Source organism: Helianthus annuus, chromosome 11 (genome assembly GCF_002127325.2).
Source record: "Helianthus annuus cultivar XRQ/B chromosome 11, HanXRQr2.0-SUNRISE, whole genome shotgun sequence".
Lineage (NCBI taxonomy): Eukaryota > Viridiplantae > Streptophyta > Magnoliopsida > Asterales > Asteraceae > Helianthus > Helianthus annuus.
Window position 1 is genome coordinate 9,276,529 of NC_035443.2, and position 27,266 is coordinate 9,303,794.

General features: G+C 37.7%; 1 protein-coding gene and 1 long non-coding RNA gene across 2 annotated transcripts; both read left to right on the forward strand.

The window, feature by feature from the left end:
* Positions 1–5,143: 5,143 nt before the first annotated feature.
* LOC110889482 lies at positions 5,144–10,265 on the forward strand. The gene is made up of 5 exons (XR_002563624.1): positions 5,144–5,300; positions 5,644–5,697; positions 8,241–8,969; positions 9,050–9,290; positions 9,501–10,265. It is a non-coding gene; the product is annotated as an uncharacterized LOC110889482 (long non-coding RNA).
* Positions 10,266–12,008: 1,743 nt separating this feature from the next.
* LOC110889481 (cytochrome P450 84A1) lies at positions 12,009–13,740 on the forward strand. Its single transcript, XM_022137012.2, has 2 exons — positions 12,009–12,939; positions 13,022–13,740. The coding sequence occupies exons 1-2, from the start codon at positions 12,058–12,060 to the stop codon at positions 13,643–13,645; spliced, it is 1,506 nt and encodes a 501-aa protein (XP_021992704.1). The 5' UTR covers positions 12,009–12,057; the 3' UTR covers positions 13,646–13,740.
* Positions 13,741–27,266: the final 13,526 nt, after the last annotated feature.

A 27,266-nucleotide genomic window follows, 5' to 3' on the forward strand; every position in this document is an offset into this window, starting at 1 on the left:
CGTCAGTTTGTCTAGGTTATTAGTTAATCCAGACTTGTCCATTCTATGTTATAAAAAAATTAGGACCTAATTGTCTGAACATTTAAGATATTTGTCATAAACAAGAAATAGGTATTATAGTTAATCATTAAGAAAGGATCATCCTAATCATCAGAACTATCATCCTCAATAACAAATACATTTTATATTAGATCTTCTTGATCATTTCTAACACGTTGTTCAACACGTAGTACCATTTGGATTGAAAACAATAATGTTAAAGTAGGCCTCACCTACATGTTCAAACATAAGGAAATGGCCAAACATTAGAGACAAATATGACTTTTGTCCACTCCTCACTGAAATATCTTCTTGATCATTTCAAACATGTTCAGCACGTAGTACCATTTGGATTGAAAACAATCATGTTAAAGTGGGACTCACCTACATGTTCAAACATAAGGAAATGGCCAAACATTAGAGACAAATTTTGCATGACTTTTGTCCATCCCTCACTGAAATAGTAACCCTCTCCAATACTCATGAAACCAACTTGTACGTATGGTAACAGGGAGACGTTGTAATTTTCTAGTGAAGGCATCGATTCACAAATGAACTAGGGTTATAATGTGAAACATAGACGGGGATGTATCAATACTCATGTGATACTACTTAGTAACACACAATTTAAAAAACAATCGGTATTCACAAAATATACACAAATTGATGTACAATCATATTCAACTTAATGAAAAGTTAACGAAAGGTTGAAGCATAATAAACCACATTTACTAATACAACACAAAACTTAGAAAAAAATCAGATCTAAAAACCAAAAACGCTTGATATTACCAAAATATAACAATTCCACATTGACTTGAGGATGTTTGATGAACTCATTGAGTATTCCACTAAGCAAAAAAAGTTAACTTCTACTGATTGGATAACATGGTGAATAACAACGTTTAATACCAGTTCAAGATCTGGCAGGGCCGGCCCTGAGAATTCGTGTACCCTGTTCGAGCTCGAAAATATGTGCCCTCAGGCCTTAACGAAATTGGGTATTGGGCTCACTAAAGGTCTAAACCTAATGCCAAAGGGGTTAATAACTAGTCTAAACCATAAGCCTATGTGGTGTTTGTATGGGTGTACCCTATTAAAAAATATTTTACATATACATATCGGGTTTTTTCATAAAAAAACGTGCCCTCGAAATATCGGGCCCTGGCCGGTGGTCCTCCCCGCCCACCCCCAGGGCCGGCCTTGAGATCTGGAGTTTAATATGAAAGATATACGTTTACAGAAAGATTGAAGCATAGTAATCAACATCCACATATAAGGATACACAAAAAAACACCACAACAGGGCCGGCTCAAGGGGGAGTGAAATAAAGCAAGAGCTTTAGGCCTCCATTTTCCTAGAGCCTCAAATTCTAAGAAAATATATTATATGTTGGTAATTTTGGCTTTGACATTGAGGTTTATGATCAATAATTATGCGTATACAAAGATGATATATGAATAATAGGATCCATAGCAATTTTTTTCGTTTAAAAAAGGGCCCCAATTTTGCTATCCGCTTTAAGCCTAGAAAAATTTAGAAAATTTTGAGCTGGCCCTGCACCACAATGTAGAGTCCAAAAACCCTATGATAGACTTGCAGGATAAAGAAATAAATCAAGAAATGCAAAACAAAAAGTTTCAAGATTTTGGTTGTCACGAGGGTCATATGGTGGCCTTGATGACGGCCAAATTTTACAAAAACACGTATAATATTAACCCTATAAAAACAGTATCCCCAAAGATAACAAACGGATGAGCATGTGAAAGTTTGTGGTGTTGACGATGATGATGATACAACATCCATACTTGGAAGATGAAAATTCGGGTTTTGAACGAAACAAAGAGAAGAAAAAGAGTAAAGGCGTGGATAGTTACCGGGTAAAGGTAAGGGTATATGGACCAGGTTAGGCTATGCATGGCAATCAAAGTTGGATGATTGTTTCAATAGGAAAAGACGTTGGTAGATTGCCTCAAAGGATGGCACGTGGCAAAGGTTATTTTGATTTATTAGGTATGGAGATAAGTGCATAGCCACTACACTAGTCATTGTGCATACCCGCATAAGTGCGTGTAATGGGTACACCAGAGAAGTGTTTACGCTTATGTGTGACGGTTCTACAAAAAGAAAAATCAGCAAAAACCATTTAGGAAATATGTGTCTACATGAGGTTAGGATATCTTGCGTTGAATGATGCTCTGAGTGGGTGTTAGACATATACTAGGATTCCATATCATTTCATTTGATTACCACAAGTCATTATTTGATAATCTAATTATCCAACATAAAACTACCTTTTTAAGATTTCTGTGACGTTTTTCTAAGGTTTAGTATTGGGAACATACACAGCCTTGTCAACGCATCTTTATGATGACCCATATGAAGAAGCTAGAGACCAAAAATATAAAGGTTATCCATGAGCTTCTCTTCGGAGATGGAATTTCTAATTATGAAATAAAAGATATATATTGATCATAGGAGCCCGTTACATCTTGTCCAACTACAATGAATGCTTTTTTCAACAAGATAAGGTAATGGGTTTGCAACCATTACATTACTAACTACGTAAAGTATACCATACACAATGTAATGATGTATTTGCAATTTTGTAATTTGAAAATCTGTGGTTTGTAGTTTGTAATTATGTAGTTTGCAATTCGTACGTCTGTTATTTGTAATTTATAATTCAAGAACTTTTAATAAAATTCTAGTGCTTACAAAATTATTTGTAGTTTGCTAAATTATTTGTTCATGTATTGGGGAAAATTTTAAAAAAAAATCTAAACTTTATTGTGTTTAGGAAAAAGATAATTACTGTTAGAAAAGGAAAAAAATAACTTAGAGGAAATAATGGATCCTCAACATCGTCTCCATTTTTAATTAGTCTTTCCTTTTATTTGTTCTTGTAAGCCTATAAATAAAGGCTCTCGTTTTTCATGTTTTGTATGCAAGATATATTCAATGTAGTCTTTAATTTTCAACATGGTATCAGAGCAGAGTTATGATCCTTGAAAACTCTGTTCTCCAATCTCAAACCAAAACCAAAACCAAAACCAAAATCGTTCAACCAAAATCAACTTCAAATCTTCTTCGCCACGAACCATCCAATCGAAATCAGAAAAAACCAAAATCAAATCAAAACCTAAACCCCGAAATCGAACCTGAAACCCCGCTGAACTTCGCCGCCGCCGCATCCACTGCCGCCGCTGAAAACCCTAGGGTTTCGCCGCAATCTCCGTCAATCGCAACAGGAAAAACAATCAATTGAATCAAAATATTCACCGGAAAACATTCAATCAGAGATGTCGAAGAAGAACAACTTATCTCTTAGAAAAAAGCAGTATGAATTCGAGCTTCGAAGAGAAAAAGAAGAGAGAGATAAGAAGGCGAAGAAGCTGGAAGCTAGCAAGAACAAGAAGAAGGGTAGTGGTGGATTTGCAGTAGGGAAGAAGGTGCGAGCCTCTGAGGTTAAGCAGATTATTCATGATCTTCGTAAATGGAGACGGTTCCATCATGCATTGGAGGTTTCAGAGTGGATGAACAAGAAAGGTATTCGTGCATTTACACCTACAGACCGTGCAGTGCAGTTGGACCTAATTTGCAAAGTCAAAGTAGGCAAAGGCTCCCCTTCTTTTAAATAAAAGAAAATATTAAAAAAAAACAACGTTTCCGTAAAAAAAAAACAAAGCTCAAAAAAAAATTAGAGCTCAAAAAAAATAAAATCTTAAAAAAATGATAGCTCAAAAAAATCAAAGCTTAAAAATCAAACTCGAAAAACCCAAAAACCCAAACCAATGCCAAGACCCAAATGGCCAAGTTGATTTTTCAACTTGAGGGGAAACCAAAACCCAAAATAGGTTGCCATGTCGAAAGGCGGTAGCTCAAATCAAACCAAAAGTTACCATGTCGAAAGGTCGTAACTTAATAGCTCAAACTACCATGTCTAGGAGACGGTAGCAAATCAAAAACCAAACAAATCAAAACCCAAAAACAAAACCAATCCAAGTTGAATCGTGGCAATCCCACAATTCAACTTGAGGGGGAGTGTTAGAAAAGGAAAAAAATAACTTAGAGGAAATAATGGATCCTCAACATCGTCTCCATTTTTAATTAGTCTTTCCTTTTATTTGTTCTTGTAAGCCTATAAATAAAGGCTCTCGTTTTTCATGTTTTGTATGCAAGATATATTCAATGTAGTCTTTAATTTTCAACAATTACCGAAGACCTACTAATGGAACGCCCGTTGGTAAACATAACCTGGTAGGTGAAATGTTAGTGGATAATCTATCCATAAGCGTCTTTTACAACCTTCACCGAAGAACTTAACTTTTGGCCAGAGAAAGCGTGTTGGTGATATGTCAGTAAAGTAAATTACTGACTATTGGTGAATCCGCTAGAAATATCCGTTGGCGTTCCATTAGTGAGAGATTACCCACGACCAGTATACTCAGAGCTTCACCAATGGGTTCTTGTCAGTGATGACTTTCGCTTTGGTTGGACTTCGGTGAAAATTCGATTTTCTTGTTGAGTAGACAAAATGTAAGATGAAAAGAGAACAATGAATTTTTACTCCTTGTAATATTTTCTACCGACGTCTAAGACCGTAGAGGCAGCTACAAGGCTCCGCTATAATATAGTTATAATGAAATTTAAAGAAAGATTGAAAGAAATGACCTAAAATGGCACAAAACCGTATTGGAGTTTTTTTTTTTTTTTTTCATAAGAGTTTACTTAGAAAACTTATTTATCCAAATGAGTACTTTTAAAATATTTATCAAAATGATGTATTTGTATATAAAATGACATGTTTGCTTCTTCTATTATGTAACACCCCAAAATACGTATATGTTATTATTTCTATTTTTAATACCTTAGTATGGAAAATGGCAACTAGCGTCATGAACTGTTAAACGATAACTAGTATATTATTAAAGTTGTAGCATTTAGTATGGAGCTTGATGACTAGGGGTAATTAACCTAGTTTTTTTCTTTAAAGTTATCTTTTAAATGAAAGAAAGTAAGTTTGAGACTAAATAAATTATAAATAAAATAAAAGGGGTTAAAAGTGAACTTGTGAGGAACTAGATTAGAGAAAAAAGAAAGTGCAGGTGTTCATATGTGTGTGTGTCGAGATAGAGAGGGAAAGAGAGAAAACTCTCTCAAAAACCTACATCCTAAAATCAGCAAATTTAGGAAGAAATTGGAAGATAATCCTATGCATGAACATCTTTTCCTAATCATCTAATCTTCATAATCATAAGGTAAGTTACAATTTCTCATTTGATGAAGTTTGTAGAGATAATGAGCATGACAGTGCCAAATCTTGTATGGTTTATGTTGCTATGATGTAATTTGATGAAGGAAGTTGTTTTAAAAGCTATATATGAGATCTAGACAAAAACCTTAATTGTAGTTATAAATCAAACAATATGATAACATGATGATGGAATGTTATTATGACGTATGATATCTTGTGGAAACATGACAAATTTGTTAGTAAATAGACTAGTTGAATGAATGTTAAATTATATGCCCACCAAGTGTTTGATGAAATGTCTATAATGTTAATTATATGAAGTGTTACAATAACTTCGTTGAATGTAGGAGTGAAAGCGGAAGCATCAAGTGACACAATGCAACAAGAGGCGCAAGACTGAGGTAATACATATTCTTAGTGGTATTCTAATTGTTTGCTTAATAGTTTTAGCTTACAAGTTTGCTTAATAGTTGTTGGTAGAGTCAAATTGGTTAAGGTTCACGAGTAATACATATTCTTAGTGGTATTCTAATGGTATCAAGTTGACACGGCGAAAAGGGTCAATTGGAGAAAAAATGACAAAATGAAATATATAATTTGATATCAAGTATGTCTAGAAGGATTTTTAGAACGAAGAGAAAGAAGTTTGGATGGAACGGAAATTATGTTGTGACAACAACTTAGTATGTTTACAAGTGAAGAAGTAAATTGGAAGTATTATTACCTCGTTGGTTGAGAAAGTTTTGAATCTATGTTTTTACTCATTGTCGAGATTCATTTGTATCGTTATGGTTATAGGTAAATCATCTTGTTAGGACCATGGTGAGCTTGGGACAAACATGCCACCCTCAAGCGCTTCCGAAATGTCTAAAGCTCAAACGGGTCAAAACTTTTGTAGTAACTTTGCAGTCATAGTCTAGTGGGTGTCAAATACTTTTCAAACTCATGTTTTGTATGTAAGTTTTATTTTGATGATTTGTTAGTATAGTTTTATGTTTTAAACTTGGGTATGTTAGACTTGCATACAAAATAAAACTAACATACAAAACTTGGTTACTTTTGGAAGTTTTTGTAAGTACGACACAAAAAGTTTAAACTATGACTTAATTTTCATTGTTTTTTATAATTTTTTTGTTCGTGTAAAGTTTGGGCGTTACATATTAAGAAACAAAAAAAATAAATAATTAAAACAACTAAATATCCGTCTCCATTGTCACCGGCGACAACGGCGTTGATGTCACTCAATTTTCTTGTTTAAGCAGCTAGCTCTTATTTAAAATAAACTTGTTGGTGCATCGGTGGAAGCAAAATTATGGGTTCATGCAATTTTGGCATGTTGTAAACAAAGAATCGGTGGTTGACCATGGTATTATAGCCTTATGGCATCTTTTGTCACACCTGCTTATAGGCGGAAGCACGAGGTGTGATCGTAATTAGTTCTCATTGCATACGATATAAGTAAACAAGCTATATGAATAAAATACGTACGATGTTCATCCATTGCATTGATATAAAAGAAATTTACAAGTCGCAAGTTGTTTACAAAAGACATAGCACAAAGGTTATATATTTACCAAAATGGCTTGTTTACAAAATATATTTAAGCAAAATAAGGCTTTGCATTCCATATTTCGCGCGAGGGCGAAATATGTGAACCAAACCCTTCCAAAGGGTGACATCGTTTTCTTGACTCTTGTTCTTGTCTCGTTCCGTGCAAGGTCCACTAATTACTAATTTCCTGAAATACATGTAAGTTTGAAAAGTCAACATAATGTTGGTGAATTCATGTGTTTGTTTTGTATCAAATGAATCTTTAAAACATTTGAAAGTTCTTGAATAGAAAACCCGGTATGTAAAGTGTCTATGAAATCGTTGATCATTAATGTTTTGCAAGAACATTAATATGTGTGCCGACATAGGAAGCAATCCAACCTTTGACGATTTTTGTGTCGATTACCCTCGACTGGGACACAAAAGCACTCTAACAGGTCTTGCAAACCAAGAGTGGGGCTCGCCAAAACCCGATAGATCTACCCCTTTCGTTCCTCGGTCTATATGTGTGATTAATGGTGCTGAAGTTCCACCCTATTCGCACATGATCTAAGTGTGTTTCATTCCCTAGCTTAACATACCATTGTACATGTATCTCCCCCGATAGTTGTAAAACTGAAAAACGTTTAAAAGTGGAAAAATGGACATGAACTCACCGCATACGTCCATGCGTAAGCTGCTAAAAATCAAATGCGTTTTTCTCGTTTGTGACACAACCTACAAGTGTTCTAAATTCGTTAGACACTTAGGTCCATGTATAACTATGTACAAGTCACCCATATTGAATGTGTATTAGGACTTGTGTTTAATTGTATGGAAATCTTGTTTGTTGACCTATGTTGGTATATTGATAAATTACTAAGTTGTTAATATATATTTCACAAATATATATTTGTATGTTTACATGTCATGTGAATGGGCCTAGCCCCCTTTGACTTCGTGCCTCGCACGAGTGTTATGTACGTGTCCTCGACATGTGTAGGGCCTAGCCCCTTGTTGTGGTGTCCCTCCAGTTTGTCTTGCGGATATCGTTGTATATTTAATCCTTAAATATATAAATGTTTTCGAAGTTTGATATGTTAGTTAAAAATAATATATTTCAAACTTGCCTTGTTATATATATATATAGGTGCATGTACATGTACTTGTGGGTATACATGAACAAATCTTGTATTTGTTAGGTATAGTACATATACATTCTTAAGTATAAGCATACTTAGATCATGGGTAGCCATGTATTAATATACGTATGCTGATGAAAATGTACAATACTTGTATTATTGTTCTTGTGTACCTTTGACTAAGCCAAAGTGTGTATATATATTTATTTATAAATATATATAATTCATTATAATGTTTTGTTAAATAATATTCTCAATATTATCACAAACAGATACATCCAACCAGGATAAATCCAAGACACCTAAAAAGCAGATTCCAAAACCAACTCGTCCATGGGTTTTATACATTTCAAATATGAAGAGAGAAGGAACATGGATTGTAAAAACATACTTTAACAAGGACACCTGCCTTTATACAAGGGATGTTAACTTGTGCGCTATCAGTTGGTTGTCTAAGGAGATACAACCAACCATCAAATCCAATCCTGGGATTCCAATCCAAGTTCTTCAAGATGATCTGCATAGGAGGCTGCAGGTACAGGTAACCAAGCATCAATTGTTTAGGGTTAAATGAAGGCATTAGAGAGGGTTCAAGGTCATTATAAGGCTCAATATGAGAAGCTGAGGGACTATGGTGAAGAACTTCTCAAATCCAATCCAGGGTCTATAGTGAGGATTGATGTGGAACCACTGTGTAATCCCTCTTGTCCCACTAGACAGTTTAGGAGGATCTACATCTACTTAGGTGCATTGAAGCAAGGGTTTAAGCTATCTAGGAGACCACTGTTGGGCCTTGATGGCTTTTTTTTTGAAAGGGTCCTTTCTTAGGCAGATTTTGACAGCAGTAGGAGTAGATGCTAACAATGGGATTTACCCAGTTGCATACGTAGTTGTTGAGGCTGAGACTACATCTTCTTGGACTTGGTTTCTTGAGTTGTTGGGTCAAGACTTTGATATTGATGTTAACAGTTACTTCTGTTTCATAAAGTGACAGGCAAAAAGTACCATTTCTGAATTTATTAACATGTTAATTGTTTAATTTGTGTAAATTGTTTTAACTGTTTTGTTGTTACAAACTCAGGGTTTAATACCTGATGTGTCTAAGGTGTTTCCAAGGTGTGAGCATAGATACCGCCTTAGACATATACATGAAAATATGAACCCAAGATGGAAAGGTGAATTGTACAAGAACTTGTTGTGGAATTGTGTTGCTGCTACAACCATACAAGCCTTCGAAAAGGGAATGAACACTATTAAAAATGAAGACAAGGCACTACACGACTGGTTAAAGACCAAACATTAGAGCATGGCATACTTTTCTGGTACTTATCTTTTCTGTTGGAGTTTATGTCTTTTACATGTCAAAGCAGGTTAGATGTTAGTACCATGTATGATTATATATTGCAGGCTTAGCTAAGTGTGACATATTGTTGAACAATATACGTGAGGTCACTGTCATGCCATGTAGGCATTCAGTGGTTTGCGTATATTGCAGGTTAGATGTTAGTAACATCTATTATTATATATTGCAGGCTTGGTTAAGTGGGATGTCACTGGCATGCCATGTAGGCATGCAGTGGCTTGCATATGGAATATGGGGTTACATGGAAGAGGTGATGGTGTTCCAGAGAGATGGGTGGATAGGGCATACTGGTTACAAACATGGAAGGATGTGTATGCATGTCTCATTGACCCAATTAATGGCATGGACATGTGGCCAACCTCTGCATGCCCAACTACATTAGTTGCTCCAAAATATCATGCCCATGTTAGGAGACCAAAATAGAAGAGAAAGAAGTCTGTAGAGGAGATTGATGAGTTGAAGGGCAAAAAGAAGACATTAGGAGAAGGATGTTGAAAAGTTAAGTCAACCTATTCCAAGTACTGGAAATATGCCAAGGAAGGGCAACTCATTGAGTTGTAAGATTTGCAAGCAGAAGGGGCACAACAAGAGAGCTTGTGGAAACAAGACAGAAGGTGTTGGTCAGTCACAACAGTTAGAGCATGTGCCTTAGTTGGATGCAACTGATGGTTTTTGTGTAGTTGAAGGTTTTTGTGCAGTTGAAGGTTTTGGTGCAGTTCAAACTTTCTGTGTAGGTTTAACTTTAAGCTTTATTAACAGTATATAATTAGATCTAGCAATTCATGTGGATGATCAGGTTTAAAGTTCTAGTTTTTTTGTTTATAATAGATGGTCTATGTAAAATGCCACTTGACATTTGTTTTTGGGTTGTAATTGCAATGCATGAAACTGCTATTGAATGGTTAACTTATGATGTGATCTATTGAATGGTTTATTGTTTGTGGTTTATTGTTTGTGGTATTAAAGAGTGGTATTACAGATTGGTAATTTGCAGCATGTGTGTCATCGTTTGCAGCAGTTTAACCAAGTCATTTGTTGTGTTTTCAATACACTGGTGATTTGCAAAAGATGGGTTCATTACATTACAATAAGACGGATCATTATATTACATTACATTACATTACCCAATTACTTACATGACCAAATACACACCATTTGCAGCAGGTTTAACCAAATACACACGATACCAAAACATGGATCATTACCTTACATTACCCAATTACTTACATTACCAAAAGATGGGTTCATTACATTACAATAAGAAGGATCATTAGATTACATTACCCAATTACTTACATGACCAAAAGATGGGTTCATTACATTACAATAAGATGGATCATTACATTACATTACCCAAATACACACGATACCAAACGATACCAAAAGACGGATCATTGCATAGCCAAAATACCACCTGCAAACTACCCTTTTTCTGACATTTTTTTCAACGACAAATATATTACATCACCACAAACAACCAGGTGCAGCCTAAAAGTATTTTCAGCACCCTATTCTGTCGAGCCAATGTTCTTGCATGTTGATCCCTTAAACTAATCTTGTATGCCATCTCTCTTGCATTTTCTTCATGTCTTCTTATGGTGTCCAACAATGCAGGTACCATCACAGCGGGGTTTTGGTTCATTGGAGGTTCAGCCCAACTCACAAAACCACATGTTCGTCCTTGCAATTCGTACAACATGAATAAACCCTAATAACCCTAATAATAACACATACATACCACTCTATTGCAGTAATGGAATCGATGACCAGGATTTTGCAAGGTCTACGATGTTTTCATGATGGTCTGAGCACCACAATTGCATACAACCATGTCTGGATTCATGAAGACGAGATGAAGAAAGGGGGAAGATTTAGGGTTTTTTATGTATGCAAATGGGTTTTATGAAGGAATGTTACAAAAAAAGCTGATATAATGTTGAGAAGAGATAATTACAAATTTTAAGAATGATACCTATTTATGATTCCACCAACTATGAGTGACTGTATCGATCATTAATAAGAATGAAATCTGGTATCTTTAAATAAAAAAATAACTAAATAAGATCTCGTGTTGATTTAGCGTCATATATTTTATTTTAACTAATCTAAAATATTAAATCAAATAAATGATGAATTTCCTTTCAAAAAAAAAAATAAATGATAAATTATTTCACTGAGTCATTTTCAACTTTCATGAGACATAATTTAGCCAAATAGCATTATCCACACAAATAATATTTTTTAACTACCAATATAATCAATCTTGAGCATTCTTGGGCACTCACTGAACCAAACGGAGTACTCTGGGAGTAGCCCGAGTCCACCACCAGTTCTGGGGAAAACCCGATAACCCACCTGCCCGTAGGCACGAGGGTGAAATTAATGTTAAACTCGTTTGACTCAAGAATCGAAACGATGTTTCCCTGAATCTCCTATTATTGTCCACCAGTATCTCAGAGTCTGCATCAAGTGAGAGTTAAATCTGCATCTTCCAAAATAAATACAAGTATTCAACCACTTGATATAGATAGAGATCTCACACAAACACTACTATCCACACACTTTCAAACATGTGACTTGATCTAGATAGAGATCATTGGCTCACACAAACAAGTATTATCCACACACTTTCAAACATATGTGCTCACTCATCCTGTATATATACACGCCCATTATATCTCTCTTTAGGCAGCAACATTTCTCTCATCTCTCCACTTGAATTAATAATGGATTCAATCCAATTCTCCGTAACAATCTATGCTCTAATCTCTCTCTTAACACTCTTCTTTCTTGTTGCCTGGCTCCGGCGGAAACCCCTTCCGCCGGGCCCAATGGGCTGGCCCATCATCGGCAACATGTTGATGATGGATCAACTCTCCCACCATGGCTTAGCCCGCTTGGCCGAAAAATACGGAGGCATTCTCCATCTCAAGATGGGCTACAGCCACGCCATTGCGGTGTCGTCACCCGAAGTGGCCCGCGAAATACTTCAAGAGCAAGATCACATATTTGCCAACCGCTCGACCACCATTGCCATCACTTATCTTACTTACAACCTAGTCGATATGGCATTTGCGGACTATGGGCCGTTTTGGCGCCAAATGCGGAAATTGAGTGTCATGAAGTTGTTTAGCCGTAAACGGGCAGAATCCTGGGATTCTGTCCGTGATGAGGTGGATGCCATGGTGAAATCCACCGCGGTCAACTCTGGCTCGCCTGTAAATTTGGGCGAGCTGGTATTCAGTTTGACCCATGATATTATTTATCGTGCCGCTTTCGGGTCCATTTCTCATGAAAGTAAAGAGGAGTTTATTAGCATATTACAAGAATACACCAAGTTGTTTATTGCACCCCACTTGGCTGACTTTATTCCGTGGCTTGGCTTCATCGACCCGGCTGGGTTGAATACCCGTTTACCCGCTGCCCGGGCCGCTTTGGACCGTTTCATCGATAAAGTCATCGACGATCATTTGAGGAAAAGGAAGAAAATCCGCGATCAAAATGCGGACAAAGATATGGTTGATGAGATGTTGGAGTTTTACAATGAAGAAGGTAAAGTCAACGAAACCGAGATGTTGACCCGAGATAACATAAAAGCCATAATTATGGTAAGGAACTTGTTTGAAAAATAATTATTTCAATTTGTTACTTGACATATATACTAACTATTGAAATTGTTGTGTTTTTTAGGATATAATGTTTGGTGGTACGGAGACAGTGGCGTCCGCAATAGAATGGGCATTGGCCGAGCTAATGCATACACCCGAAGCACTAAAGCGCGTCCAACAAGAGTTGGCTAATGTTGTCGGTCTTGAGCGTCGGGTCGAAGAGGCGGACCTAGAGAAGTTGACCTATTTCAAGTGTGTTATCAAAGAGACGCTTCGCCTACACCCCCCTATTCCAATCGCTCCCCACAAATCATCAGCGGACACAACGGTTATGGGCTACCACATTCCTAAAGGGGCTCGTGTCATGGTGAATGTATACGCCATCAACCGTGATAAGAACTATTGGGAAGATCCGAATACTTTTAATCCATCTCGTTTTTTGCAAAATGGGGCCCCGGATTTTAGGGGATCCAACTATGAATTCCTGTCTTTTGGTGCGGGCCGTAGGTCGTGTCCTGGAATGCAACTTGGGTTATACACAATGGAGATGGCACTAGTCCATCTCCTTCATTGTTTCACATGGAAGTTGCCCAACGGAATGAAACCGAGTGAAATCAATATGGAGGATGTTTTCGGACTCACCGCACCCAAGGCAATACGACTTGTTGCAGTACCAACACCACGTTTGTCATGTCCCTTGTATTAAGAGGGTTTTTATGTAATTTAGTTTTCTTGTAAAATATTCGTTTACAACATATCAATTACAAACCTAGCATTTGGTTGCCCAATCAATAAAACCAATTAGGCGTGTAAATAAATCGAACAAACACAAACAAAGTTTGTTAGCATTTATTTGTCTTAACGTTAACCAAACAAACAAATCGACGAACACTCAAAAGGAAAATTTTCTTATGCATGTTCTTTTGCTAATATCTTAAATGGACGTAAATAAACGAACAAGAAAATTCACATGTTCTTGTTAATTCGATCCTTTGCCAATTACCTAAGATTAATTGATTCTAAACTTTGATTGGGCTAGTGAATTGTTGCATAATGGACCAATCAGTATTATATTCTAATAACTAATAAATAAATTTACATGGAGTTGTAAGCGAAATAAATGAATGCACATAAGTTTTTTTTTTTTTTAACTTTTAATGGTTTTCTTTTCTTTAATATTATTGATATTGTCTGAACGGTACATGTACCGTATAACATCGAGATAGCTTTTTTATCATACTGTGCTTATTATTATTTATGATTCAATAAAAGTTCTAATCGAACGGGTCATATATAGCTGAATTTTTTTATCATCACAAATCGAACATATACCAACCAAACAACATCGATGGCAATACTGTCTTCGTCTTTATAGTCTTTTCGACATAGCGGGTATAAAATTCATTGAACACGGACTTATATTTGCAATAAAGTATTTCTTAGTATCGTAAGCTATATCGAGTGTTTGTACGATATCGATACCATGATGAATTGATACCGACCGAACAACACCGATATCGGTACGGGCATTCTTTATGGTTTTCAATCAATGTAAAACACGTGTATTGCTATGCCGAGTGCGGTATCGTACTCATACCGTAATGACCAAAATCTCGCAGCAAAGCGAGTTGGAATCACACTAGTATTATTAAATTAAATTAAAATGAGTATGATGAATAGGGAAGAAAGTAATTGTAGTGGATCATTGTGAAAGCATAAATGAAAAATGTAAAATAGATTGAATTATAATAACAAATTAGAGGACAAGTTGCCTACCCCAACCTAACCCCCTCCCAATTGAGAGTCATGGTTGTCAATCAAGCAGCAAGCAGTATGGCCTGAAAACAAGGTGGTCCTCTTCCTCTACCGAATAAGTTAAAACTCGAAAAAAGCAAACACATTTGTTTCAATATAATACTAATACGTACCCAACGTCGATCACACATAATCAATCAATAAAGGTCATCATCATCATACTCAATACTCAGTATATCCCACCAATAGCAAAGCTAAGGTAGGGTCTGAGAAGGATAAGATGTAGACAGCCTTACCTCTACCTCGTAGGAATAGAGAGGCTGCTAAATGATAGGATAGGAGTACCACACTATTATAATTTGGGTGGTTGGGCTCTAAATCTTCCCAAAGAAATAAAACAATATATAAAATACAAATTTATATATACTAATTAACCTGACCTGCAAAACAGTCCAAAACGAAAAAATATATATATAGAAAGGATGTGAGATATACAAGACATAGGTAGAGGATCCTGTAAAAAAGGTCTAAAGTGTGAGAAAGGTAAGAAAGAATCTACACCATTAGATCTTTGATCTAATGGTTGAGATTAATAGGGACCAAATTGTAAAATTTGATTTATTTTTTGGACTGAATTGAAAATTCTAGGGTAATAAAGTCTTTATATCCATTCAAAAAATGGAAACTGTAAATCAAAATCCCTACAATATCTCTCTCTCTCCAGATGATCTCCATCTACGATTTTGATCTCTCTCATAATCAATCTGAAGAAGAAACACGACAACGGCCAATCGGAAGATCAAACACGACAGCCGCGGCTGTGGTGGTGCGAGCGGCGGCGGTGGTGGTGGTGCGAGCGACAGCGGCGGTGGTGCTGGTGCGAGTGGCAGCGGCGGTGGTGCTGGTGCGAGTGGCAGCGGCGGTGGTGGTGCTGGATCGACAGTGGTGGTGCGGCGGCGGTGGTGCCGGAATTGGCAGTGGTGGTGGTCTTGCGATCTCTTTCTATCTACATCGAACGGCGCCGGAAGTGGAGAAGATGATACAGAGGTGTTATATTCTTTCATTAATGGTGTTTTTTTCTTTTATGAATGGGTTTTTTTTTTTCTTTTCTGAATGGTGTTATTTTGTTTCTGAATGGTGTTATTTTGTTTCTGAATGGTGTTATTTTCTTTTTCTGAATGGTGTTATATTTATTTACTGAATGGTGTTATATTCTTGTACTGAATGGTGTTGTATTATTTACTGAATGGTGTTATTTTGTTTACTGAATGATGTTATTTTTTGTTTGATGGATGGTTTTTTTTTTTTTTTGTTTCTGAATGGTGTTATTTTGTTTCTGAATGGTGTTATTTTTTGTTTACTGAATGGTGTTATATCTTGTACTGAATGGTGTTATTTTGTGTACTGAATGGTGTTATATTTTTGTTTACTGAATGGTGTTATATTATTTTCGTAAAAACACCATGAATTGAACTATGAATTTTTTTAAAACACCATGTCATGAACATGGCTCTGATTCTGTGAATGATGCAAAAAAAATTAAAATGAATGATGTTATGGACGGTTATATTCCTTAAATCAAGGATTTTCTCTCTCCAAATCCTTAAATCAAGGATTACCATATTTGAATTTGTTAATGCATTTACAATCATACCCTTTTCAATTAATTTAGATCTAATGGTTGAGATTCTTTCTTACCTTTCTCACACTTTTGGTCTTGTTTACAATAACTCCACCCACAAGACATATTAGTTAATGTTTCTTTTTATCTATAAATTATTAACAACTATGTAAATCAGCAACACTAGGATATCATAATAGCCCGTATATTACATTCGTTGAATTCTGAAAAATGTGTTCGGTTTGGTTTAAATTAGAATAATGGGTTTACGACTAAGGTATCAACCATTTACACTATGTTCCCGAGTCATTTAACAGGGGGAGGTGAGGGGAGGGGAGGGGAAGGAAAATTTTCTCTCCTAATCTCTTCAATTTGGGAGGATGAATATATGGTCATATTTGGTCATATTTTCTTCCCTTTTCTCTCCCCTCCCTCTGTTAAATGAAACTCGGGAACATGGTTTTTCATATTTTCATCTCTTTTCCCTCCCTCCCCCTGTTAAATGAGTCTCGGGTAGGCTAAAGGGTGTGGGGGGGATGGATTGGGTGGGTCATCAATTGCCATGTAGGACCGACCATTAATGGATTGCTATATCACCCGCTTGCCTCATCCACCATGATTGTCATGGATTAAACCATGGCAACCATGACCCATCTTTCCTTTTTCATTATTTCCTTTTCCTTTTTCCTTTTCACAAAAAACAAATTAAAGTAAATGAATAGTGGTTTGGGTCATGACCACGCCCTTAGGCTAAAGGGTGTGGGGTCATGGTTGAGACATGATTCGCCACCTAAGAACATGAATGGAAGGCTACACCGCCCCCTTGCTTGATCCACCATGGTTTTCATAGATTAAACCATGGCAACCATGGTCCTCCTTTCCATTTTTCAAGAAATCATTTATTTTTTCTTTCGACAAAGATAAATTAAAATAAATAAGACTAAAGGGTGTGGGGGGCATGGTTTGGGTCATTAATGCCACATAGGACCATTATTGGATTGCTACACCACCCCCTTGCATCATCCACCATGGCAACCATGAGCCTCTTTTCCTTTTTCAATATTTCCTTTTCCTTTTCATAAAAATAAATTAAAATAAGAAAATAGTGGTTTTGGTCATGACCACACCCTTACGGTAGTGGTTTTGGATGATGGATTAGAAGTGGATGACATGGCGCTGATGTGGAGGGTCATGGTGACCATGAGGGTCATGACCACACCCTATAGCCTAAGGGGCTAGTGGTTTAGGTCATGACCACACCATTATGATAGTGGTTTTGGATGGTGGATTAGAGGTGGATGACATGACACTAACGTGGAGGGTCATGGTGGTCATAAGGGCCATGACCACACCCTATAGGGTGTGGTCGGTGTGGTCACGACCCTTATAACCACCATGATCCTCTACGTTAGCGTCATGTGATCGCCCTCTAATTCACCATCCAAAATCACTAACCTAAAGGTGTGGTCATGACCCAAACCACTATCCACCTTTTTTTTATGTGAAATATATTTTATTTATCTTAAACAAACAACAAATAAAATTAAATAAATTTTAGTAATAAAACTACATAACATTCAAATTAATAAAAAAATAACATCAAAATTTAAACTACATATTATAAATTAAGAAAAAAAAACTACTCGTTGTTGTTAACCCGGCCAAATTGCCAAACATGTTCAATCAAATCCGAATGAAGATGGTTATGCATAGTCTCGTTGTATAACGCCCACATGTTAGATTCTTGTTGCCCTTCATCAACTGGTACAACATTCTCATGAATGTTGTTAGGCTCATATTCACATATGGCGTTACCTTCGTCTTCGATAATCATGTTATTGCGCAAGATACAAGCATACATACAATTCTCAATGTTTTCAGTTCAAGTGCTCGTGCTGGGTTTGCAACTATATGCCATTTTTTTGTAGAGCCCCAAATAGACGCTCAACATCTTTCCTAGCAGATTCTTGACATTTTGCAAATTTCTTTCTTTTTTCATCTTCTGGATACGGTATAGTTTTAACAATCGTTGTGTATAGCTAGATAATACCCGTGCTTGTATTCTACTCCTGAAACCGAAAACCTAGAATCAGGCCCCGTATCATTAATGATATCATTGAAAACATCTGACTGACCAAGAATGTTAATGTCGTTATTCGAACCAGGAACACCAAAGAAAGCATGCCAAACTCAAAGATCATTTGATGCCACGACTTCTAGAATTAATGTGGGATGACCATGATCACCTCGAGTAAATTGACCTCGCCATGAATTAGGGCAATTACGCCAAGGCCAATGCATACAATCTATGCTACCAAGCATTCAAGGAAAAGCATGTTTACTTTCGTGTGCCTGGTACAACTTTATGATGTCATTTTTTGTTAGCCTTCGTAAGTACTTCGTGTTGTATAGCTTAACCACCCCTTTGCAAAATTGATACAAACTCTCTCGTGAAGTTCTATCATACATCTTCAAATATTCATCCCACATGTCGCTACTTGTATCGTAAGCCAATTGGCGAATTGCCGACGTACACTTTTGTAAAGTGGTAAATCCCCTTTTACCTGTAGCATCCCATCTTAATGTGAAATATGGGTCATAATTAGCCAAATCGTTGGCTATACATAAGAAAAGACGACGGCTCACTCGGAAACGACGCCTAAACATTTCATTCGTGCATACCGGGTTTTCGGCAAAGTAATCGGCCATCAACCTATCGTGGGTACCTACATATTTTACAAAAATATAAATTACACTAAGAGATAAACGACACTTCAAAAAATATAATGCACGAAAAAATACCTTCACGATACCTATTTAAACATTGTTGTTGTTTTCTCCGTTTGGACGAGGTTTCTTTCTCCTCTATAATAATTTGTGTCGTTTCCATAACCACATTCAAAAAAATTCGTTGATCTCGTCGGAAGAAGTTGGTGATGCCTTCAAAAAAATTCGTTGATCTCGTCAGAAGAAGTTGGTGATGCCATGGTGGTGGGATAACATGTTTCTTCTTTTTCTTTGCTACTGTAGGTACAAATAATATAACCGATTTAGCCCAAATTACATGAGAGATCTATAACAGAGTTGTCCAAAAATTGAAAAAAAGTAATTTAATCCATAAGATATGAAACTAAATCAATTTTGTTACAACTAGAAAATATAAAAAACGACAGCGACATAAATAAAAGACGAAAACTAGAAAATATAAAAAATGAAAACGACATAATTTAAAGACCCCATTTTTGAGCAATTTTCGCCTTCATTTTTTGCAACACTTCTTTATCTTTTTTCCGGGAGTGAGTCGATGCTTGTCGCCATTAGCTTAAAATCTTCACGATCGGCCGCTTCTTGCATTTCTTTTTCTTTCAACTTAAGTCTCGCCGCTTGTATTTTGTTAAATTCGGTGAGCTTGCTTATCAACTTATCCACCTTCGTTTCACCCGGAGTTTCATCTTTTGTCGATGCCTCTTTCTTTTTAGCCGTCGCTTCCTTTTTTGCTTTATCTCTACCGTTTGGGCGCTTCAATTCCGGAATCCGTCACTTCATTGTCAAACTCGGGTTCGTCATTAATATTAATATGGCAACGCACATCCGAATCACCGGCACTATGCTCTATCGACTCGAATGTTTTAGACCTCTTTGCTCTTGCCACCTCATTAGGAACTGGCGCCCACTTGGGACAATTTTTAAAGATTTCCCAAGCCCCTACGTATGTGAATGCACTATGTTCTTTCGTATGGTATTTTGACATAGCTATGGCAAAAACCGTTTCATCACTCGGTCCACTTGGCCGATTCGAATGAGCATTGTTGTAGTAACCACAAAACGCCGATATCTTCTTATTCATCACTCGATACTTTGAGCCGATTGAGTTCACTTCTCGGTACGGTTCTTTTTGCATCAAAGCATGAAATTTGTTGCAATCCCTCCTTCAAAAAACTACCAGACTTTTGATTATCACCTACAAAAAAAAATATCAAGGTGTAAATAAATGTTGTTTTATCTTGAATAAAATATTATTTTGGTATAAATAAAAAGTATAACATACCTACGATCAGACACGTAGACATATTGGTCCACGCCCTTGCCAACGCCATCTCTTCGATCGATGTTCAAGTTTGACCTCTACCGGTGGTTAAATTATCTTGTTCCGGCCTCTTTGAACGCTTTTTTTAGATGTTTACTTAGAACTTTGAGGTTGGGTTCCAGATACAACGTCAATGTCATCCAAATCGTCTAACGAATGGGTATTGGGTGTCGGTTGTGATTGGACTTTCGTATGAATAGGCCGACTTTGGCTTTGTTGGAGCGTTTTAAGTTGTTGCTGCTACTGTTGTTGAAATTGAATTTGTTGAAGTTGAAATAAACTAGTAGGTTGCGGGGTTTGAGGGAGTTGCGTGAACGTGTTAGGATTCAGAGTTTAAGAGCGTGACCAACTACTTTGGGTATATTTGAAACCAACTAAAATACGTTAAAATACGTTAAAAGTGGTGAACGGTATTTAACGTACACAATTTGTTGGAATTTATGGATTTCGGTTGGTTCAGATCTCTATTCGGTCATCTTTCCTCTCAATTGAATAGACAGACACTTGCTTCATAGGACTCACTTGAATCGTCTCAGAAGTACTGAACAACAGAAATAACAGCTTCGGTTTCATCAGCTGCATCGTTTACCGTGGAATGCATCCTTATTTTTGTAAATCACACAAACAGACATGCCTTGAAGTACTTAATCAACAGAAATAACTGAAATAACAGCTTCGGAATCTATTAACCCATAATTTGTTGGAATTTGTAGACAGACACTTGCTTCATAGGACTCACTTGAATCGTCTCGAAAGTACTGAACAACAGAAGGATGAGATATCGGCAGTTAGATCGAAGAAGTTTCTCTCAATCAGGTGTTCCAATAGATTCTCCCTTTTAAAAATGTCATGTTAATTGTTTCAGATGACATGCTTGGTAATAAGATGAACACTTTCTTCTGTTTTATTTTTTTCTACTTTTAGAAAGGTTTGACCAACTCACGATTGTAATAAAACGGAACATAATCCCAGATTGTCTAGAGAAGCGCTTTTATTATGTGTCATACGTACGAGATTCTTCGAGAATTAGAAAAGGAGAAAATACGGAACGACAAGGGTAGTATGAGTCTGAGTCCATTATGGTTCGTGTCAGGTTTGTATTTCCCATAGCCACCGTTTCCATAGTAAAAAACGGTTGCGGTTTTGCATATTCAATCTTCATTGCTTCATTATAATTAATAATGCGGTCTCGATTGAAGATGTAATTGCAAGACTATTTGTCGGGCTTCCAATGCTCACACAGGGTGATAAACAACGCTGATATTGAACGGATTATTGAACCAACTACTCGAAATCCCTTTCGTTTCTCGAAATTGAACGGATTATTGAACCAAGAAAGTCATTGGACTGGCGCAGATGAAGTCAAATGTGATCAAACTTGGACATCAGACGTAAATCTTGAAGAAAGATCCGTGGGCCCTATTGTCGGATATGTGACTCCATGGAAGATGTGATTAAGGTAAGCATGTCGTATCATGTGTCATAAAACGGAACATAATCCCAGATTGTCTAAAGAAACACTTTTATCATGTGTGATCCAGAGGTCGGTCTCGGGTGGGCATAAGATCCGTGGGCCCTATTGTCGGATCTGTGACTCCATGGAAGATGTGATTAAGGTAAGCTTGTCGTATCATGTGTCATAAAACGGAACATAATCCCAAATTGTCTAAAGAAGCGCTTTTATCATGTGTGATCCAGAGGTCGGTCTCGGGTGGGCATAAGATCCATGGGACCTATTGTCGGATCTGTGACTCCATGGAAGATGTGATTAAGGTAAGCGTGTCGTATCATGTGTCATAAAATGGAACATAATCCCAAATTGTCTAAAGAAGCGCTTTTATCATGTGTCATATTAGAGTAGTATGAGTCTGAGTCCATTGTGTTTCGTGAATGTTTCGAATCATCATAGAAGACGTATCGGGTGAGTTGTGGTTGATTTATAGGAGGATGTTATGAAACGAATATATGTTTATGCGAATTTAAAGGATAATACTGACAGAGGTGCTAGTCTTTTCTCCCACTGTGCAAACTTGAAAAATGATGTGCGTGAAGTGTGTTATATTTTTGATATATATTTAAGCCCTTTTTACACTTTTAGCCAAGTTTTAAATTTATAAAACACGATATTCACTAACACTAAACACACATATGGGCAAGTGCACCCATCGTGGACGTAGTATAGTGTTGGTAAGATACCGAGGTCGTCCAAGGACACAAGAGCTTTTAATACCGGTTTATCCTCAACGTCTAATCAAATCAAAAAGTTAGAAAAATGTTTTAAACTAAGAAAAATAAAAACTAACTAAATGCTGAAAATAAAAATAAAATAAAAACAGATAGACAAGATGAATCACTTGGATCCGACACATGTATTAGTATAACCTTTGATTATTTTCGCACTTTTGCACTTGTTTAAGAGATTATCTTAGTTATTGTAGTAGGCCCCTCTTTTGAAGGCGACGTTACCCTCAACCCAGTAGTTTGAGTCAGCAAGGATACAATCCTAAAGGGTCGGATTATTGAAAGATAATGAATTAAGTTATTAATGCAAATTGTGGTAGGCCCCGCTTCTGGCGGTGACGTTACCCTCGGCTAAGTAGTCTGAGTCAGCAAGGATACAGTCCTAAATAGCTGGGTTATAGTATTAATAGTAGTTAACTTATGAGGGGGTCAAAGAGTTTGGATCCCCGCCATCCAATACCTATGGGCATTGAAGGAGATCCTACTAAATTTGACCCAGGCCCCAAGCAGGACCTCTAAACGCTGAACAAGGGCAAGACCCTTACCAAACCGTTCCCTTAACCCCCGACCAGGTAGCCAACATACCTCCATATAGACCGTGGAGATATGAATGGTGAAAATCTTTTATTTTATATAGACAGTAAAATAATGCCAAGACACCACGGACAAACGATAAGGAAAGATCACCTTCAACATAAGTAACTAGTTATTAAAGTCATTAATACAAAACCAAATAAAAAGTGCAAAAGATTAAAAATAAAAAGTATTATACTAAACACTTGTCTTCACCAAGTGATGTAAGAGACTTAGACAAACATGGCCTTGATTGTCAAGAACTCTTACGATCAATCTTGGATCCCGAGACGACTCACACACTCTACGATGGACAATGGATGATGGTGGTGGATGATGGTGTTATGGTGGTGGTGGGTGGTGGATGAGGTGTGAGAGAGGTGGTGTGCCAAGGGATGAGAGAGAATGAAGCCAAGCTCCTCTATTTATAGGCTGAACAGAAGGCTGGACACGGCCCCGTGTCCGCTGGACACGGCCCCGTGCCCGCCTGACACTCTCTCTCCTCATTAATTGTAATTGCGAATTACAATTAATGCGCCTGCTGTACTTTCACCACGCCCCCGTGCTCGCTGGACACGGCCCCGTGGTGGGCAATGGAAGCTTCTACTGATTTGTCTTTTCTGCTGCTTCCTGGGCACGCCCCCGTGTTCGCTGGACACGGGGCGTGTTCAGACTCTGTTTCTTCTCCTTTGCCTTGGGAGGTGCCGTTGAGGGTCCGGGCAATCCACTTTTGTTCCTTTTTCTTGTATTTATGGTAGAATTAGCTGTCTTTTTGCTTCTTTTGTGATTTTGAGCTCATTTCATCCTGAAAATACAAAAGGAAGACAAAAACACTCTTTTTCCAACATTAGTACTAAAAAAGGGTTAGTTTTATGCCTTAATTGATGTGATTTATATGTTGCATTTTACACACATCAAATACCCCCACACTTGAACTTTTGCTTGTCCTCAAGCAAAACTCTTTAAATGTGGCTTACACTCCCAAATGGAATAGGTAGAAGAGAAGTTTTTTAGCTTGTCCTAGAGTGTCGGGAATCCAAGGTTTTTATCGGCTTTATTTTTATTTATTTACAATCCTATTCGTTATGATTTATTTTGAACTTTTCATAAGATAAATTACTTATTTGGGCATAGCATGTCTTATTAAAATTCCATTTATATACAAGTTCACATACCTCACGGGAGATCACTCAACACTCGGCCGAAGGTGTATATTTTAGTGAATCACTCGAGAGCGGCACGGAACTTACGTCTTTCCATAGGCTTGCCAAGCAATCAATCCTCCTCCTTTTTTAACTTTTTACCTTTGTAAATATCAAGAGGACTTTTTGGGTGAAGGCTTGGGTTTAAAGGTGGGTGGTTGGTTAGTGGTTAGTAAAAAGGGCGAAAATCGTAACAAGCGTTGGTTTTCGTGAAGTACCTTTTTTTTAGTGACTTTTTATTTTGAAGTATTTCTCCAAACAAGCTTTTATAGCTTTTGTTTGTTTTTGACTTCATCATATATATATATTTTTTTTTTTCGCCGTCACATAAAAAGGTGGGTTTACGAAAAAGCGAACTTGTTACTAAAAAAAATAAATAAAAAGGTTTTTGGTGGGTAAAAAGGGTTTTGGGGTAATGAAATGAAAGGTTTAGGCTCAAAGGGGCTATCTAGGGGGATTTTGGGTAGGTAAAAAAAATGAAAAATAATGGTTTTGAAAGAAAAATGGTTAGTCCTAATGCCTCCATCATTTACTTACTTGGGTTTAAGTTGGTAAGGACCGGGAATGTATCGTCGTGGCAAGTTCTAGATTTGTAAGGACCGAGCGGCTATTCACACAAGAAACGAAAAATGAGCATTTAATCTAAATATGTGTATTTTTATGCTCAATAAAGGCTCAAAACTCACTTTTGTGGGAATGGGTTTTTAATGTGACCAAGCATATATAATCGACTTTTAAACTAGACTTGTTATGCCGTTTCATAATTTTCTTATGTTGGTTCCTTTTTTATCACGACGCTATCGGTTGTAAACTTGTAAAAACATAACCTTTTTAGAGCTTGTTATTCCCAACTTAAACTAAGACAAGTAAATAAAAAAAATGAAAAAGTTTTTGAAAAAATTTGGGGTGTTTAGCGGTTCCAATAGAGTTTTGTGTAAGGCTTGTGTTTAGGATTTTGCAAAATTTCAAGGTTTTAGCATCCCCCCCCACACTTAAATTACACATTGTCCTCAATGTGTCCAAAAATAAAGTTTTTGGTTGATTAGAATGTATAAAAGTGTGTTTAAAAAGCAAAGATTTATGTTGCTGGCAGTCTGGACACGGCCCCGTGTTCAGCGGACACGGCCCCGTGGTGAACTGCCAGTAACGAAAACTTACAGAAGGTGAACACGGGGGCGTGTCGGGTGAACACGGCCACGTGTCGGGCAAAAAATTGCAGGTCAGTAGCCAAACAGCAGATCTGGGAGATGGACACGGGGGCGTGTCGGCTGGACACGTCCCCGTGTGGACAGTCTGTTAGCCCGAAAAATAGGTTTTTCTCCCGGTTTCTCCATCCTGGGGCTGCAAGTGCTAATGTTTAGCACTCTAACCCTTGCATTGCACCTGTTTAATCACTTAATACCAACCAACCAAGCACAAACCATCCTAAATTACCATTGTTAAACATTATCCAAACATAAAGTAAAAACAAAATAAAGATAAAAATAGTTAGGGAAAGTAAATTGTTCGACAAATGGCACGCAGGCCATGAATTGTTTGATAGATAAGAAGGGCATTCAAACCTGTGGGCTCATCACCAGCCAGCCCCTTGTTCCTCCAAGCCTCCTACTCCATGTCTTCATCACTACCATCACCTCCACCCCCTTGCCTCGCCATGTACTCCCGGATGCTACCGATATCATCTTGTATATCGTTAATGTTGCGTTCGATAGCTCCAACCCGGTGGTGTGTGTTGTTGGCGAGGTTGTAGGTGTTCCTTGAGCACATGAGGTTTTCCTGCAAAAGATCATGTAAACTTTGAAAGTTAGGAAAACCACCTCCTTGAGAGGAGGATTGGCCCGCATCGCCTTCGGGTGGATACTGAAAATGGGGATGTGGTGCATGAAGAACTAGAGCCTCCTGCGGGTTCCATGCATAGCCTTGCGTCCTTTGAAAGCTCACCGTCCCGTCCTCCGCTTCATAAAGCAAGTTCATGGCTCGGCAAATGTGATAATCGACCCGGCCCGACCATGGACTCCTTTCGAAGGACCTTGGGATATTCGTGAAGTGCTTGAAAAGACGGTACACCCATCCTCCGAAGAAGATCGGTGTAGGAGCATGAGCAAGGTGGTTCAAGTGCATGTTTCGCAGTAGGAGGTAAGGAACATCTAGAGACTTCTGGTTGTGGATGCAGTGAAGGACAACCAAATCTTTCAACCCAACAACGCCACTACTGTCATGGCGTTGGTTCAGCGAGTACGTGAGGAGCCTGTGGATGTAGCGGTATAACGGGTCCCTCAGTTTGGTGCTTTTGGTGCTGCTTGGGTTGTAGATTCCTTCACCTATTTGAGCCCATGCGGCTTAGCGTTCGGTTGCATCCAAGTCTCGTAACCCCCCTGTATTCTCTTCATTCCCCGCTTCTTCTTCACTATATAGCCCAATGATGGCTCCAAACTGTGCCATGGAGGTTCTAAACGTGGTCCCTCCACATCGAAATTCAACCGCGTCATGATCAAACGGTTCGCGCCTCGAGTTGAAAATGAAGGTGCTATAGAACTCCATCGTGCATTGATGTACCGACCGTAGTCGGGTGGTCAATGCGGCATGCAGTGGACCCCTCACAATGTTGTTGAAGCGGTCAAGTTGGTTCACCATGGTTAGCAAATCAGTACACGCCCGCCTTGGGTACTCTTCCGGTCGTGTTTGTAGAACCTCGTACCGTGCCCTAGCATCCAGTTCATTTGCGCCAAACCTTGTGAATTTCGACATCTGAAAAGAATACATGAAAAGTTAGTACGAAACCAGGAAAATTAAAGTGAAACTGCAAACAGTGGGCTGGACACGGCCCCGTGTTCAGCGGACACGGCCC